This window comes from Grammomys surdaster, unplaced genomic scaffold (genome assembly GCF_004785775.1).
Source record: "Grammomys surdaster isolate TR1022 unplaced genomic scaffold, NIH_TR_1.0 125925, whole genome shotgun sequence".
NCBI classification, from domain to species: domain Eukaryota; kingdom Metazoa; phylum Chordata; class Mammalia; order Rodentia; family Muridae; genus Grammomys; species Grammomys surdaster.
The window spans coordinates 1,796,447-1,812,818 of NW_021620749.1; the positions used below are offsets into that span (position 1 = coordinate 1,796,447).

Sequence of the window (16,372 nt, forward strand, 5' to 3'; positions counted from 1 at the left end):
GGAGGGGGAGGAGGAGGAGGAGGAGGAGGAGGAGGAGGAGGAGGAGGAGGAGGAGGAGGAGGAGGAGGGGGAGGAGAAACTCACCAAAAAGCCACATGGGTCCCCAATACCATCTACTTCCCCTCCCCTGCCCAGCAACCCTGGGAGTCTACAGGACTCCCATTACAAAGGTAGACATGGCTGCCCCCTAGGCTTATGGCTCAGAGTTCTGGACGGTCCCAATTGATACCTGCCACCTCAGGGCTGGATCCCCCACCCCCAATCCCTGCCCCCAAAGGCAGATCAACATTTTAAACAGACAGGGGTTTTCCCACAGCAAGATGTTGTGGCCACGCATGCTGGCTTCATGCTTGAGATGGAGTCGTCCTCTGGCTCACTGGGCTCCACCTTAGGCTCTGCGGGCACACTCCCTCTGTTCCGATCATCTTTGTAGGCCAGTGACCGACAGCCTCCAAGGAAGGGGAGACTCACAGCTGGTGCCCAAACAGGGACCCCCTGGAATGCATGGAGTTTCTGAGTACTCCCTGTCCCAGGGTAGCAGCATTTTTGCCCGACTACCCTGACCTGAGGATCTATCGTCATCGCTTTTTCTTTCTTTGCTATACATTCAGTTTGTGTGGGACCGGATACCGTTTGTGGAACATCTGAAGCCTTTCAGCAAAAGTGGTTCCCCAATATTGTCCAAAGGTTCCTCTAACTTCTTCCTGGACCTGGTGACGTAGCAGCCATTTAAGTCACTAGGATGGCTACCAGTTTCTTAAACCTGCAGGGACACTTGTGTTTGTTAGGACATGTCAATCCACCATGGCAGAATAGCCCTGGGAGTGTTGAACATTGCGACGCTGGCGGCACCTCCTCTCTTTTCTACAGTGGCAAACTCAGCATCACACCAGAGGGATTTCCAAAGTCGTTCCCTTAGAGCCTTACTTGAATCCAAGCGACTTAAAAATCTCACAAAAGGAATAAGGTGCTTCAACCCGAACCATAAGTCTTATCAGCAAACATTTCTGACCCTGACATCTGAACCGTGTTGCCTACGTGGCTCATAAAAGGGAGACCCAGGAAGGCTAGCTATCTCTCATTCCTCTCCTTCCTCCCTGTAAACTAGACAATACTTAGGAAAAACCCTCAGAATGACCCATTAAAGAGAGAAAAATAATAAAACAGGAGGATAAAGAAGACTCTAATGAGATGTGTCTTAGGGTCTCACTGCTGTGAAGAGACACCGTGACCAAGGCTACTCCTGTAAAAGATAACATTTATTTGGAGCTGGTTTACAGGTTCAGGGGTTCAATCCTTTATCATCATGGCAGGAAGCATGGCAGCTTCCATGCAGACATAGTGCTGGAGAAGTTGAGAGTTCTACATCTTGATCTACAGGCTGCAGAAGTGGACTGGATTCCACAGGCAGCCAGGAGGAGGCTCTCTTTCTACACTGAGCAGAACTTGAGCATAGGAGACCTCAAATCCCACCTCTACAGTGACTCACTTCCTCCAATATGGCCACACTTAATAGAGCCACTCCCCATGAGCCAAGCATTCAAACACATGAGTCTATAGGGACCAAACCTATCCAAACCACCCCTAGTGGCTAACATGGCCACAAATTTGCTGAGCAGAGATACCTTAGAGGATTTAAATGTGCCCCTTGCTAGTGGAGAAGAGGGAAGATGCCTTCAGATAAAAGATTGCAAAAAATATCAAGATCAAAGGCCTCCCGATTCTAAGGGCCACTGTCAAATACCTTACTCCCTGCCTAGAATGATCACAGACGATCATATCTGGGTTGAACATTGGCCATTAAACAGAGAGAAATTAACAATTTTACAACAATTAGTTAAGTACCAGTTAGATATGGGGCTCCCTCTAGGAGCCCCTGGAATGCCCAGTTTTTGTAATTAAAAAGAAGGTCAGGACCTAGAGGCTCCTTCAGGATCTAAGAGCAATTAATAAAATCATGAAGTTTGGGACTCACCTCAACACAGCCTCCCCCTGCCTCTACTATACCTGTAAATACCTGCTATTAGTCTTAGACAATAAAGACTACTTCTTTTCAATATCACTCCATGAACAAAATTGAAAATGTTTTGCCTTCTTGGATAACCCACCTCTGTTCCCTTCACCCTTATGGGCAGGTGGCCGATGTCCTCCAAGAAAGGGAGACCTACAACAGTCCGGTGTCCTTTCCCAGAACTTTGTGAGTTGTGAAAACTGGAATTCTGACTCTGTTTCTTCATAGATAAGTTGTAACTGGCCTGGCAGGTTTCAAGATATTCCAACGAGACGTGCATCTTTCATTCGGCTGTCAGACTACTGAAACAATTATCCATCCCTGAGAGAACTGGGATTTCCTCTAGGGATCTTAGGCTGGTAGGAGGAAAAAAACTGAAACCTGGGGCCAGCCAGACGAGGAACCTGGACCATAAGAGGTTTCACATAGTTCTGACAACTTGTGAGACCATCAGCTTGTAGGAGAGATTAGAGCTGAGGCAGGAGAACGTTGCCTTGGCCAGAACTGCTTCACCGTACATATCTCTTACCCTCTGCTTAAACTTCATGTCAGTGAAGTAGCTCAAGAAGGATGCTGAAGGGGATTGTTGGAGGGAAGAAGTTCATTAGAGGCTGGGCTAGAGAGATGGCTCAGTGGTTAAGATCACTGACTGCTCTTCCAGAGGTCCTGAGTTCAAGTCCCAGCAACCACATGGTGGCTCTCAACCATCTGTAATGGGATCTGATGCCCTCTTCTGATGTGTCTGAAGACACCTACAGTATACTAATATACATGAATAAATCTTTTAAAAAGAAGAAGTTCATTAGATTAGTTGTAAACGCCATGAGTAGACAATAGATGACAGGGACTCTGAGGAGCTCAGGATCCTTTAGCTAAGTCAGGGACCTCCTTATAGGGTCTTTCTGAAGCCACCAGCCAGGCCAGCTCTATTCTTCAGCCTAAGTAGGAGGTGAATCATTTGATGTGTCAGGTCTGGAAACCTCTTCGTGCTCACAGGCTGATAGGGAAAATGTTTTATCTGTATGTAGAATATTTTCTTTGTATGTCTATGTACCAGACATGTGCCCAGGGCCTGTGGAGGCCATAGAAGGGTGTCAGATTATCAGTTGTGAATGCCATGTGGATGCTGGGAATTGAACCTGGGTCATATAGAAGAGAAGCCAGTGTTCCAGCCCTCTGTTTGTTGGAGGATGCTGGGGATGGTCTCCTAAGTCTAGCCTGTTAGGGTTGTTAGGATCCCTAGACAGAGAAAACTACCTGCTACAAAATCAACCAAAAATACCCCGAGAATTAGACACATTTTACCTCCTTGAGTTATTCCCAAGAAGAAATTTTCATGGCTAAAAACTGCCACCAGGAGCCCGTACAATTGTCAGAGGTAGCTGGCAACTGAGCATAATTAAATAATTTCTGAGAGCTCCTTCAGTAGGACATACCCAGGGACAATCAGACTGGAAAAGGCAGTGGCCATTTCAGTTTCTGCTCTCCAGAACCTAAGACTTTGACAGGAATTTCATTCCCTCTGTAACTGGGCAGAGGATGTCAGCCACAGCAGATCACTCAGATACAGGTGAGAAAAGCACCCAGTAGGAGATCAACTAAGACACCAGAGCATGGGCCAGCACAATGAGCAAGCCACCTTGCTCCAGGACTGTCTTGAAGGCAGCGTTGAGTCTACTGGCAGAACAAAGACCCAGAAAGGGTCGGGAAAGGTGGCGCTCTGGGGGACAAGGTTTCATTCTCCCAAATGTCTGTGCCAAGCATTGTCCAAGATGAGCTGTTATCAAAGTCAGAGACCCCAGTGGAATAAGACTGGGGGGGCTGGTGCTGAGGTGAGGCATACTTCTCATATTCTGCCCTTGGGTTTCCAGATGTTGTAGCTCACATCAAACATGGATACCTCCATTTTCCTTCCACCTGTCGCATGATGGTTTGCACCTCACCAAGCTACTGTCAGTGAGTATGTAAGGCTTCCTACTGAGGAGCCTGACTCACAGCAGGATGCAGTCGATCAAAATCAACAACAAAATTAACAAGAAAGGCACCTATGCTGCTGTAGCTCCTGCCACGACCTGGATTCACACAAGTCCATCCTGGAGAAGGTGTTGAGCAGCTGTGCTGGCAAGAACCAGATGTTGGATCCACAATGACGCTGACCTCGACAGGGACCCCACGTTAAGCCTTTCCCCAACTCTATAACATCCATACTGGAGTCCCACCAGCTTGAGTCTGCATCATAGAAGAAACCATGTGTTTGAGCAGCCCCAGGCTTCTAGTTTAAACAACACCACAGTGTACTAACACCTTAAAGAGGTCACAACTCTATGCTTCTAATACTGAAAAACACCAAAACTAAGCACTTTGGAAGGGAAAAAAAAGATGGAGGAGAAAAGAAAGAAAGCCAAAAACTTCAGAAAGCCATAAAAGGATGCTTTGGCTCAGGTCAGAAATATATTTCCAGGTGTGATGGTTTGTACATGCTCGTCCCAGGGAGTAGCACTATTTGGAGGTGTGGCCTTGTTGGAGTGGCTGTGTCACTGTGGGTGTGGGCCTTAAGACCCTCACCCTAGCTGCCTGGAAGTTAGTCTTCCACTAGCTGCCTTCAGTGAAGATGTAGAACTCTCAGCTCCTCCTGCACCATGCCTGCCTGCATGCTGCCATGCTCCCACCTTGATGATACTGGATTGAACCTCTGAACCTGTAAGCCAGCCACAATTAAATGATGTCCTTATAAGAGTTGCCATGGTGATGGTATCTGTTCACAGCAGTAAAACCCTAACTAAGACACCAGGTATTCAGGTATTCAGAACCACCCTGAGGTTCCAAGAAGATCAAGAATCCTTATCAAAATTGCCAACACGGGGCTAGTGGAGTTATCGTGGACTCCTGTGGAACACAAGCATGGGAAAGCAGGTCATTTGCCTGCTCTGAAGTTTTTAAGAACTAGCCTGGAGACATAGCTCAGCAGTTAAGAGCACTCGTTGCTCCTGCAGGGGACCCAGGTTTGGTTCCCACCCACAGGACAGTTCACAACTGTCTGGAACTCCAGTTCCGGGGATTCCACGCCATCTTGTTGCCTCCTCGAGAACCTGTACACACAAGTTGCACATAAACTAATGCGGGCTCACACACATAAGTAACTAATAAGTTTTAAAGCTTTGAGGGAACTCAAGAGATGACTCAGTAGTTAAGAGCACTAGCGACTCTTCCAGAGTACAAAGAATCGATTTCCTACCCCCATAGTGCCATAGTGGCTTGAAAGTGTCTGTAACTCCAGTCCTAGGGGATCTGACTCCCACTTCTGTCCTCCCTGGGGACCAGGTACTACTTATGTGGTGCAGTCATATGAAGGTAAAATACCCATACCCATTTAAAGGAGAAAAAAAAAAAAAGGATTTAAGAACAAGGGAATTTGCAGAGGGCAGAATGGGGGCCATGAGAGAGAGTACAATAAGGGGGAACAGCAGAAAATGCACGACAGGTAGGTGTGAAAATGTCACCATGGAACCCAGTATTTTGTGTGTGTGTGTTTACATGATATTCATACATACACATATGCCAATTTTAGACCTGCACATTATCTCAGATTAAAGCATTGTGAATGATGTGCTTGTCACCTCACCGTTGTGTAGAGGTTTTAGTTCTGCCTGTTCCCTTCCTTGGTAAACGCCTTGGCTGCTCAATGATCTCATCCTGAAGTATACGTGGACAAGCAGGCAGCTGGCCCTGAGGGCCAAGGCACTAGACCACGAAACTTGTCTTCTGTTGCCCCCTAGTGGTCCTTAGTGTGTGAGGTAGATTCTTGCACCAGCGGGAGACAGGACCCGCCCCAGGGAAGAGTGGCAAGAACTACTCAGGCTTTAAGAAACAAATTAGCTTTTGTGTCACCGATTTTTCTAATTAAAAAAATCTTACCTTGAATGCTCAGGCCTTCTTTAGACCAATCAAACTCTTTATTCCTATCAGATCATCATAAAATTAGCCAATTTATTGAGGAGGGGGTCCTCCTTTTTTTCAACGTGGAATTTTAAGTTATTTGGGGTGCACATGTGCACATGCTCACGGAGAGGTCAACCTCAACCATCGTTCCTCAGGAGCCGTCCTTGCTTCTTGAGACATGACTCCTCACTGGAAATGAGGTTCGCTCCCCAGGATAGGTTGGCTGGTCAATGAGGCCCCAGGACCCACCTGCCTCCACCTCCCGCTTAATTCATGAACTAAAGGTCATCTGGCAGTGAGCCTAGTTTACCTGGTTCCTACTTGGCCAAGCAAGGACTGAGCATCAGCCCTAAGCACCAACAAGATGAATAGCTCCCTATTGCCAGCCTTTTGCCTACCTTACTTTTAGCAGAGAGAGAATTTTTTTTATAGGAACAATGATCTTTTATTGGAGGAGGGTTCATCAGTCCTTCATGGCTGCCAGCACGTTGCTCAGCTCCTCCCACTTTCTCTCGGCGCGGATGTGCGTGCCCACCCTCTTCTTGATGAACTTGAGTGCGTGCTTGTCCTTGGACACTCTGAGCAACTCCATGGCGCCGCTCATAGGGCGCGAAGTCCTCCCGATCATGTCCTGCACGAACTTGGTGTGCTTGGTGAGGCGCCTGCAGCGACGGCTGTGTCTCAGCTTGCTAACATTCTTCCTCACTTTGTGGCCCTTGTTGAGGCCCATGGCCATGGGGTAGCACAGGGCCATAGCTGCTGCTCTCCGATGGCGGCCAGGACAGGAAGAACCGAGAGAAATGCTTTTTAAAGAAAGCTACTTCAGTGATTAGGGGAGGGACTAATTCTCTTCCAAAACCAAGGTAACAAGAAAAGAGATTATTTTTCCAGAGTTTCCAATTTCCCTGTGACTGCTATAGATACATAGTACATTGTAAACAGCATGTCTTAGCTGAAGGAAGTCCACCTCACTCCATGAGACATTAACACAGTGACTGTGACAAGAGGGAACAGCACAGCAAAGACAGGAGCCCGGTCTCCCCCACCCTTACCCCCACGCCCAGAGCCAGAGGCATCCATCCCTGCTCAGAATGGCAGGGGAAAGGGAGAGCCGGAGAATGTCACAGGGAAGAAAATATCTCTGATAAAGTAACATGGGCAGGTAAGCAGAGTAATGTGGTCCAACCTATCCGGAGCAGTCAGCTGTTGCTGACCCTGCAAACCAATCAGCAGCCAGGGGATCAGAGAGGTTTCTGCAGCCAATGTCATACAAAGACCATGAAGCTGAAGACACCTTGTCCTAGCCGTATCCCTGCATGTATGGGTGTCAGTGCTACAGTTCAGTCAGGCTCCACACAGTGTGTGCAGAAATCAGTGCCACTTGAAAACCCGAGCCAATGTACCTCAGGGTATACAGGACTTAGTCTGAACAAACAGAGCAAGTTCAAGTCCACAAAGAGGCAGAGAGATGAACCGGGAAAGGTGCAGGGGCGGGGGAAGAATAAGACCAGATAGATTCTTGCTATCAATCTTTATTTATGATTGCTCTCTGGGAAGTGTTTTGTCTTGAAAGCCAAGTCTAAAACAAGCAGTACACAAAGAAATCCTCCTGCCGAATCACAGAGAGAAACTATGCCTCGAGATCCTGTTTGCAGAGTATTAACGAGAAGGTCTACATGTGCAAAGGAAACAAAATTTAAGCAAAGACCAAAAACTGTAGGCACAGAATGTGTGCAGTCTTCACATTCAGCCTCATGTTGACGCAGTGAGATAGAGATCCACATACACCTAGCTAGTTCGGGGAGCACGAGTCCTCAGTGAACCCAGGTATGCTGAGGGAAGAGCGCTGGCTTCCAGCCAAGTATTTCACTGAGTTAACAGAGAAGAGAGTTCAAATGTGGCTTTCCGGCTCGGATATTCTAAAAGGAAGGAAATATCGTGAGAAGACTGTTAAAGACAGAGTGCTCAATGCAATCTTCACTATCCAACACACAAACCAGGAAGGCAGGGCCACATTTTACCATTTGTGGCCCCGAGTAAAGAAGAGAAAATTAATGTCCTTCATGAGAACCAAGCCAGGTTTGTCCTGGCTGTCAGATCTAACATATACCAAACACCAGAAGAAAGGCAAGGTCTCTATAGCTTCCCAAGTATTTGTTAGTGGAAGGCAGAGCAGTTGCCTCTTCGATCGAGTCTCTGAGGGGTAATCTCAACAGTGCAAGGCTCCGTTAGAAAGCAGTGTTGAATGGTGTGCACTGGGAAGCAGTGTTATTTATTTGTTTATTATGTTTGCATTCTATGCACGTGTGTACATGTCTATGTGAGGGTGCCCATGGATGCCACAGGAGGGCATAGGATCCTTTGGAACTTGAGTCACAGGCAGTTTAGGTGTTAGGAACCAAACTTGAATGCTCAGTAAGAGCAGCAAGTACTCTTAACCACAGAGCCATCTGTCCAGCCTCAGGAGATAGAATTCAATTCTGAATGCTATGCTGGGCATGTGCCACCATGCCATGCCAGCATTTAGGAGGCAGAAGCAGGAGGATCTCTGTGAGTTCATGAGTTCAAGGCCAGCCAGGGTGACTGAATGAGACTCTTCATCAAAAGACAAAAAGCAAACAACAAATCAGAATCTGAATACCATACACTATTGCTCCTCAGACTCAAGCGTGGTTTGGAGTCTAACTCTAGACTGGACAGGAGAGTGTCTTCACAGCTCTGTTCACTGCTGTGTTCTCCAGCAGGTCGTGTCTTCAACCTGAGTGAGTATGAAATCTCCCAGCATGGAGACAGGCTTGCCCCTGGAAGCTGAGTAGTTCCCAGGGACTTGGACCCTGCTATCAGCCATGACACACTTGAAGAAAGTAGGAGTCAAGAGTGAAATCTGAGGTGTTACCTAGTTAACTCCTTCATGTCCAGATGTTCAGACTTTGAAACAGATTACTACGGGCTGGTTTCCAACCTAGAACCTTCAGGGAAACAGACCAGATGCTATGTACAGTGCTATACAGCTTTCATTCTAACTCTGGAATTGAACCTGAACAATGACCGCACACTAAGGCTTCTTCCTCCGTGGTGCCATTTCACATTCAGGATTTCATGGTCATCACATCAGAACTGCATAATTTTTTAAGGAACTCTGCAAGTGGCATGAGTAGTAATGGATTTGCAGTACTTGGGAGGCTACCTGTGGACCTATGGCTCTGTGGTCCTGTGACCCTGTAGTTCTGTGGCCCTGTGGCTCTGTGGCTCTGTGGCTCTGTGGCCCTATGGCTCTGTGGCCCTGTGACCTGTAGTTCTGTGGCCCTGTGGCTCTGTGGCTCTGTGGCTCTGTGGTCCTGTGGCTCTGTGGCCCTGTGATCCTGTGGTTCTATGGCCCTGTAGTTCTGTATCCCTGTGGCTCTGTGGCCTTGTGGCTCTGTGGCCATATGGCCCTGTGATCCTTGGCCCTGTGACTCTGTGGTTCTATGGCTCTGTGACCCTGTGGTCCTGTGGCTCTTTGGCCCTGTGTACCCATAGCTCTATGGTCCTGTGATTCTGTGGCCTGTGGCTCTCTGCCTCTGTAGCAGTTTGCTTTGCTGCTAGATTAATGATAAATACTATAATTTTTGCATTTTCCCAAGATCTTCAGATGGAATTTTATAAAATTCTCAAATATGAGTCTAAGTTCATTCCTTATCAATGGAGCTGTTACCAAATTCTGACAGACGGTTGATCTTAAAGTAGAGGTTTGTGACTAGGTGGTGGTAGTGGTGGTGGTGGTGGTGATGGTGATGGTGCTTGCCTTTAATCCCAGCACTCGGGAGACAAAGGCAAGTGGATCTCTGAGGTTTAAGGCCAGCCTGGTCTACAGAGTGAGCTCTGGGACAGCCAGGGCTGCACAGACAAACCCTATCTCAAGAAAACAAACAATAAAACAAAGTAGAGGTGTGTGGCCAGGTGGTGGTGGTATATATTAACAGCATAAAAGAAACATGGGGGTTAGAGGGAGAAATCAAGTCCTGTGTAATATAAATGGAAGACTAGACTCTTATAGTCCAATAACAAACTGTGATAGCCATTCCCACCAGCTTCAATATATCCTAAGAATATATTAACCATTTTGATATTGGCATCTTGTCCATGAGAATGTTGAGACAGAATGTTCACTCTGTAAACACACACACAGGAATGTATCAAAGGCTGCACTGGTGACACTAGCAAATGTTATCACTCAGGTGATTAAGCCAACCACCCAAGATGGCAGACCCCCACCTGGTCTGTTGTCTCCCTTCTTCGGTAGACAGCTGTTCCTTAAGCAATACTTCAGAGTACCAAGGAGTTCTTTTTCTACCTCTACATGAACCCTTTTTCTCTAGTCAGGCACCAAGTCTCATCACAGGCCCTTGCTGGTGACCTACTGTGTGCTGGAGTACATAGCTCTTGCTATGCCCTCCTCAGCTGTTCTCACAGCTGTAGCTGGAAGTCTGGCTCGTGTCTTTTAGTACAGGAGTGATATAGACAGGAGAGAGACTAAAACACTTTTCAATTTTTTTAAAGCCATGGCATAAAAACTGTAAGGACGCTCACAAAAAGACCTGCTGCCTCTGAATGGGTCACAAAGATGAGAACAGCGACTCCTTTTTGCAAATGTTGTCCTCCTGTCTCAAGAAGCCAGCTGCTTTCACAGCTCAAAGTGATCTCTAGGGTTTTCACTTAGCCTCCGGTACCTGAGGATCCCACCACACCCTTCACATTCCCTGTTACCACACAGTACCATTATCCCATTCTATAATCATGTGGTACTTACCTACCTGTAGAGAATTGCATAATTACTGTTTTATCCCCAACAGACATTTAAAACCACAAGGAAGCAAAAGCTTCCTAATGTCTCCTAGTATGGTGTGTCCACACAAGTGTATCTAGTGCACAGTGTGTCCACACAAGTGTATCTAGTCCACAGTGTGTCCACACAAGTGTATCTAGTCCACAGAGTGTCCACACAAGTGTTTCTGGTCCACAGTGTGTCCACATAAATGTTCCTAGTCCAGTGTGTCCACATAAGTGTTCAGCTAATATTAATAAGTGAAGACAGACTGTGTAGTCCTTAAGATGACTTGTACAACAGCAGTAATTGTCTTTTATGAAGCAGTAGCTAGCTCGATGACTTTCGGATGAGGTTTGCAGTCAGCATCATCAGTAATGAAATCAGTCATTCTGTGGACATGCAAGCGTGCTGGCTAGTAAAGGCATCAGGACGGATCACACTGAGAGCTTCTTCTGTGCCAGCTCTTAAATGTAGAGGAGGAAGTGTATGCACACTAACCCTTCTTCATTCCTTTCCCATCATGCCCTAGTGCCAAGTCATGGACATGGTAGATGCTGAAGCCTGCAGTGCACAGAGCTGGGTAGGAGAGATACACCTGTGACAGGTCACATAGGACACACAGGGACTAACCTGGGAAAGTTGAAGCACCAGCCTGAAAGGCCTAAGAGTCTTCCCCTTCTCCTTCCTCTTCTTCGGGTTCCTCTTCTTCAGCTTCTCCCTCTGCTCCTCCCTCAGTTGCCTCTTCTGTCTAGTTTATACAAAGCCACATCATTATCCAGAAGTATAAGCACCAAGGACACAATGGGACCAACATACCAAACTAGAGCTGAGGCCACTCATGACACCTGCCACATGAAAGATAGTGGGGAGTGGCTGAAGACATCTGACATTGATGTTCAGTTGCCACATGCACATACACACAAACAAACACACAAACATACACATACAAATACACACATATACACACACATAACACACACATACATACATACACACGCATACATATATACACATACATACACACATGTGCACACACATACATACACACATAAATATATATACACACATACACGCATATACATATACACACATACACACGTGCCCACACACAAACATACACACACATACACAAACATACACACATGCACACACACATATGCACATGCACAAATATGCACACATATACATACACACATACACACATGTACATACACACACATGCACACACAAACATATATATACACAATACACACACATACACATATATATATACACATATACACACATATACATGTGCACACACATACACTCATGCGCACACACACAAACATGTGCACACACACACAAACACGCACACACACATACATATAAAAACACACTTACACATATACACCTACACACGCATTCACACACACACACAGGCATACACACAGAGATATACACAGACATGCACATACACAAACAGATACACGCCACACCATGCACATGCATATACACACACATACACCACCACCACACACACACATATGAGAGGAATGTAGCAAAAGCTACATTGGTGTCATCAGCAAATGTTTTCACTGAGCTATTTAAATAATTAAAGATGGCAGACCCTACCTCTTCTGTTGTCTCTCCTTCTTCTTCCTTAGGTCCCTCTTCTTCCTTAGGTTCACAAAGACAAAAATTTGGAGTAAGACTTACATTGAATTTTTAAGATAAACAAGCTATAATATCATAGAACCTCATTGCACAAGTAGAACACCACGTATTCTCTCTGCGTGAGACATGTAGCCATGTTGACCTAACAACACTCAGTTCAGAGATACAAGCAGCAAAGTTTTTAAAGAACAACAGCAACAAAAATGTCACTTCTGCCTTTATATCCCTTTAAGCGTGCCTTTACTTCAGCTGGAAACCTGTTCATAAAAGCCACGGGCCAGCGAGGCGGCTCTGTGGGTGAAGAGCTTGCTGTACAAGCCGGATGAGCCGAGTTCAATCCCTGTACCCCACATAAAGGTGGGACAGAGACCATCCACAGAGTTGTCTTCTGACCTCTATCTATGCACCATGGCACAATGACAATCATTTTTAAATAATGTTGAGATTATAATGACTTCATTTCCCCCTTCTCTTCTTTCATATCCCCTCCATTTATTCTCATTCGAACCCATGGCCTTGGCATGGCTGCTGTCTACAGACCTTAAAACCTTGCCATCACCCTACAGCCTGCCTCTCTTCAGTTAGAGCGGCAGCAATGGCCAGCCATGGACCTGCAATCCCTTCCTTGTGCCGCTGAGGCAGGTGCATCTCCCTGAGGCCCAGACTCCAGGATGACTCTAGTCTCTTATTTAACCCCTTTTTTGCCTTCCTGGCTCCCAGACCACAGACTGGGTCATGAGGTATGGTACCTTCTCCACTTCCAAGCTATCCCCAGAAACCTTTAAAGAACCAAGTCTTCCCTTTGTTCCCCACACCAAAGGCGCTCACACTTTGGGAATCCCAGAGGCTGTTCTCAAACCTGCACCATCTTCTTTATTGTTTAAAACAATGGCTAAAAGCTGTCTGGCCCCTGCCTATCCCTCGGGCTTCCCAACTCCTCACGCCCCCTTCAGCCAAACTGAATCCGTGAAGTCCTTTTTTTACATCAGCAGCCACCCAAAATAAGGTTTGCAGGGAAGACAGTTCCAAACCCAGAAGACTGTTACAGGCCCTCAGACTGGCTACCACAGCCATCACTGAGGTATCCATCTTTCTGTCCTGTGTGCTTCTTGGGGGTGTGATCTGTCCCTTATTGATTATCAGGATCTCTAGGATTCTGACACTGGTGGAGCCAAGATGTAAACTCAATAAACACATGGCCTGGAGCAAGAACAGATGAGGCCTGATACCTACTCTCTGCCTCTCAAGAATATTCATTTACTTCCTAGTCTCATGTCAACAGATTAAAATCCATCATATACAGCATGGAATTATCAATTCTATAGGATTTTATATTTTCCTAAATCCAAGTGAAACAAGGTGTCATTAAAAATGGAGCTGGGAGGGCAGTAGGGGGGAAGGGAGTTATCACAATAACTGCTGGTCTCAACCTTGGGTAACTGTCGGCAACAGGAGAGGGACTGGGCACTCCTTCTCAGTACTTAAACTGACCCAATTTCTTGGAATATGTACCAAATGGAAACAGTCACCCACTCAGTGCTCCTATAGAAATATCCCCAAAAGTAACTTCAAGGGCCCCAAAGATGTTTGTCCCAGCTCTCAGAACTCAGACTTCCTGTCAGGACAGGACTCCGCCTTCCCATGGCTCCCTCCCAGTCACTGAAGTTCTGCCTGGCATGAGGCGATGGCTCAATCGACTGATGGAATGTGAATGAATGTGAAATGAATATATGAATGTTTAGCAAGTGTCACTCCTGCCTCCAATCCTTCTTAGGTAGGGATACAATATACTAATTTTAAAAACTTTCCAACATAAGCTCACAGAATTAGGCAATTTCTGAACCAGGCAGCTGTTAAAAAGTCAACTATACAAAATGCTTGAACTGGATTTTGTGATTATAAAATAATCATGTAGACTTATAAAGAAGGTTGCAATTGCCAGGTCAAGGAAGCCAGGTGCAGACTGAGTGGGAACTGACACCCTGAGTGTCATATTATCCACGTGATGCTGCTGTACAGTCTTCCACAGGAGCCACTAGGGGCAAACATGGGCAACGAGAAGTCTCAGACCTGCCACAACAGCTTTTTTCTGTTGGGAACTCAGCCAAGACTCGGGCCACTGACATGGCACTGGGACAGTACCAAGGGCAGGTGTCTGTGGTGACGAGTGTCAGACATGGATGCTGGGGCCTGCCAGTGTGGCCTGAAAGGGCAGCTGACCCTAGAACCAGCAGGAGAGAGAGCACTGGGGTATCCCTTGGTTTGCAGCCTTGGGCCTGCAAGTGTTTGGAGCTACATCCACACTGGCTTTTAAAAAGACACTTCTGTGTGGTGAGACCCCAACCGTGTGTCACTGAGCCCAGGGCTTCAGGTTTTCAGATGAGGAGAACCAGCTGGCAACCAACACAACTCAAAATACTTCGACCATAAGGTAACCTTACCTTGATAAGAGCCAACACAAACATGAGCCAGTTGTGATAATTTCAGCGTTTTGTAAAGCTCTCAAGATGTTCCCATTGACATTCTCCCATCGGGAGGCTCAGCCTGAGGCCTGCAGCCCATCGCAACCCACAAGACTGCTGGGCAGCCAACACCACCCCTATGCCTTGTCAGCCAAATTCTGCAAATGGTTCCCACATCCACTGCTCTGGTGCTTAGAGAATCCCACCCATCATTGATCACCTGGCTGTCCTTGAACAGCAAATCTCTTTAGGATCAATCCCACACATTCCTCAGACTCCCTGGGACCTGTTTGTCCCCTGGATGCTGAATTCAGTGAGTTTCTATCCCAGTGCTGGGCTTCAGTCCTCAAGTTCCTGTTGCTGTTTCAACAGCATGTGAACTCCCTGGCTCTTTTTCCCCAAGAGGCTCATGGAAAGCTATATGCAGGGTTAGTAGTCATTGAAGACCAAGGACTAAGGACCTTTGTCTGGCAGGAACATGAATATGATTTATCTGTGAACACATGATGATCACTGAGGCCTACACTGATTGTTCTCCACCAAGCCTGGCTCAGGGTCCTCCCTCTGGCCCTCTCACACCTGGTCCACAGCAGTAAAGCAGGGATGAATAGCTGGTTCCTCACAGCTAAGCTCTCAACATCTCCCTTCTTTCTCGAAGCCGTGACCCAGCACACAATTCCCAGCACCATCCAGGAGCTCAGCAATGAAAAAGGTGCAGAGAGACTACTGTGAACAGAGCAAGCACTCACCTTCTTCTCTTGGGATTCACCAGTGTCTTCACTGTCCTCTTTCTGTGCCTCAGTTTCTCCACTTTCCTCAGCCGTCTCTGTTCCCTGTTTAGAAAAGAAACTTAAGACAACGCTGACCTTCAGTAAGCTCCCAAGTAAAAGGGCAGGCTATGCCTCCCATTTCCACCATGGCACATAAGTGACACCAGCAGAGACCTCCTCTGCAAAAGGTCATTTAGATGCCAACACAAGCTCCCTAACACCCCCAAACTGCTAACAGACTGACTGCATGCATGCTTCACCCGTAAAGTGCTGAGTGTGGGGTATTGAGTTTAAGGCCGGTAAAAGCAACAGGTGCATAGACAGATGGACATAAATGAATAAGGTAGACAGATTAACAAGTAAACTTGATGATGGATGGATGGATGGATGGATGGATGGATGGATGGATTGGATGGATGGATGGATGGATGGATGGATGGATGGATGGATGGATGGATGGTAGGCAGGTGGGAGGATGGTTGGATGGGTGGATGGATGGAGGGCAGGTGGGAGGATGGATGGATGGGTGGATGGGTGGATGGATGGATGGATGTATGGGTTGGGTGGATGGATGGGTGGGTGGATGGATGGATGGATGGATGGATGGATGGATGGATGGCAGGTAGGAGGATGGATGGATGGATGGGTGGATGGATGGATGGGTTGGGTGGATAGATGGGTGGATGGATGGATGGATGGATGGATGGATGGATGGATGGATGGATGG

At 46.8% G+C, this 16,372-nt stretch overlaps 1 protein-coding gene and 1 pseudogene across 1 annotated transcript in view; both read right to left on the reverse strand.

Annotated features, from left to right (window-relative positions):
- Positions 1 to 6,413: 6,413 nt before the first annotated feature.
- On the reverse strand, positions 6,414 to 6,704 carry LOC114608566 (annotated as a pseudogene).
- Positions 6,705 to 7,466: 762 nt separating this feature from the next.
- LOC114608535 (SH3 domain-binding glutamic acid-rich protein) overlaps positions 7,467 to 16,372 on the reverse strand; it is a 26,293-nt gene continuing 17,387 nt past the window's right edge. The window contains exons 5-8 of the mRNA XM_028752507.1: positions 15,625 to 15,708; positions 12,372 to 12,416; positions 11,388 to 11,505; positions 7,467 to 7,869 (exon numbers count right to left, since the gene is read on the reverse strand). Coding sequence (XP_028608340.1) covers positions 11,419 to 11,505; positions 12,372 to 12,416; positions 15,625 to 15,708 — 216 coding nt within the window. The 3' untranslated portion in view covers positions 7,467 to 7,869; positions 11,388 to 11,418. The remainder of the gene's footprint in view (positions 7,870 to 11,387; positions 11,506 to 12,371; positions 12,417 to 15,624; positions 15,709 to 16,372) is intronic.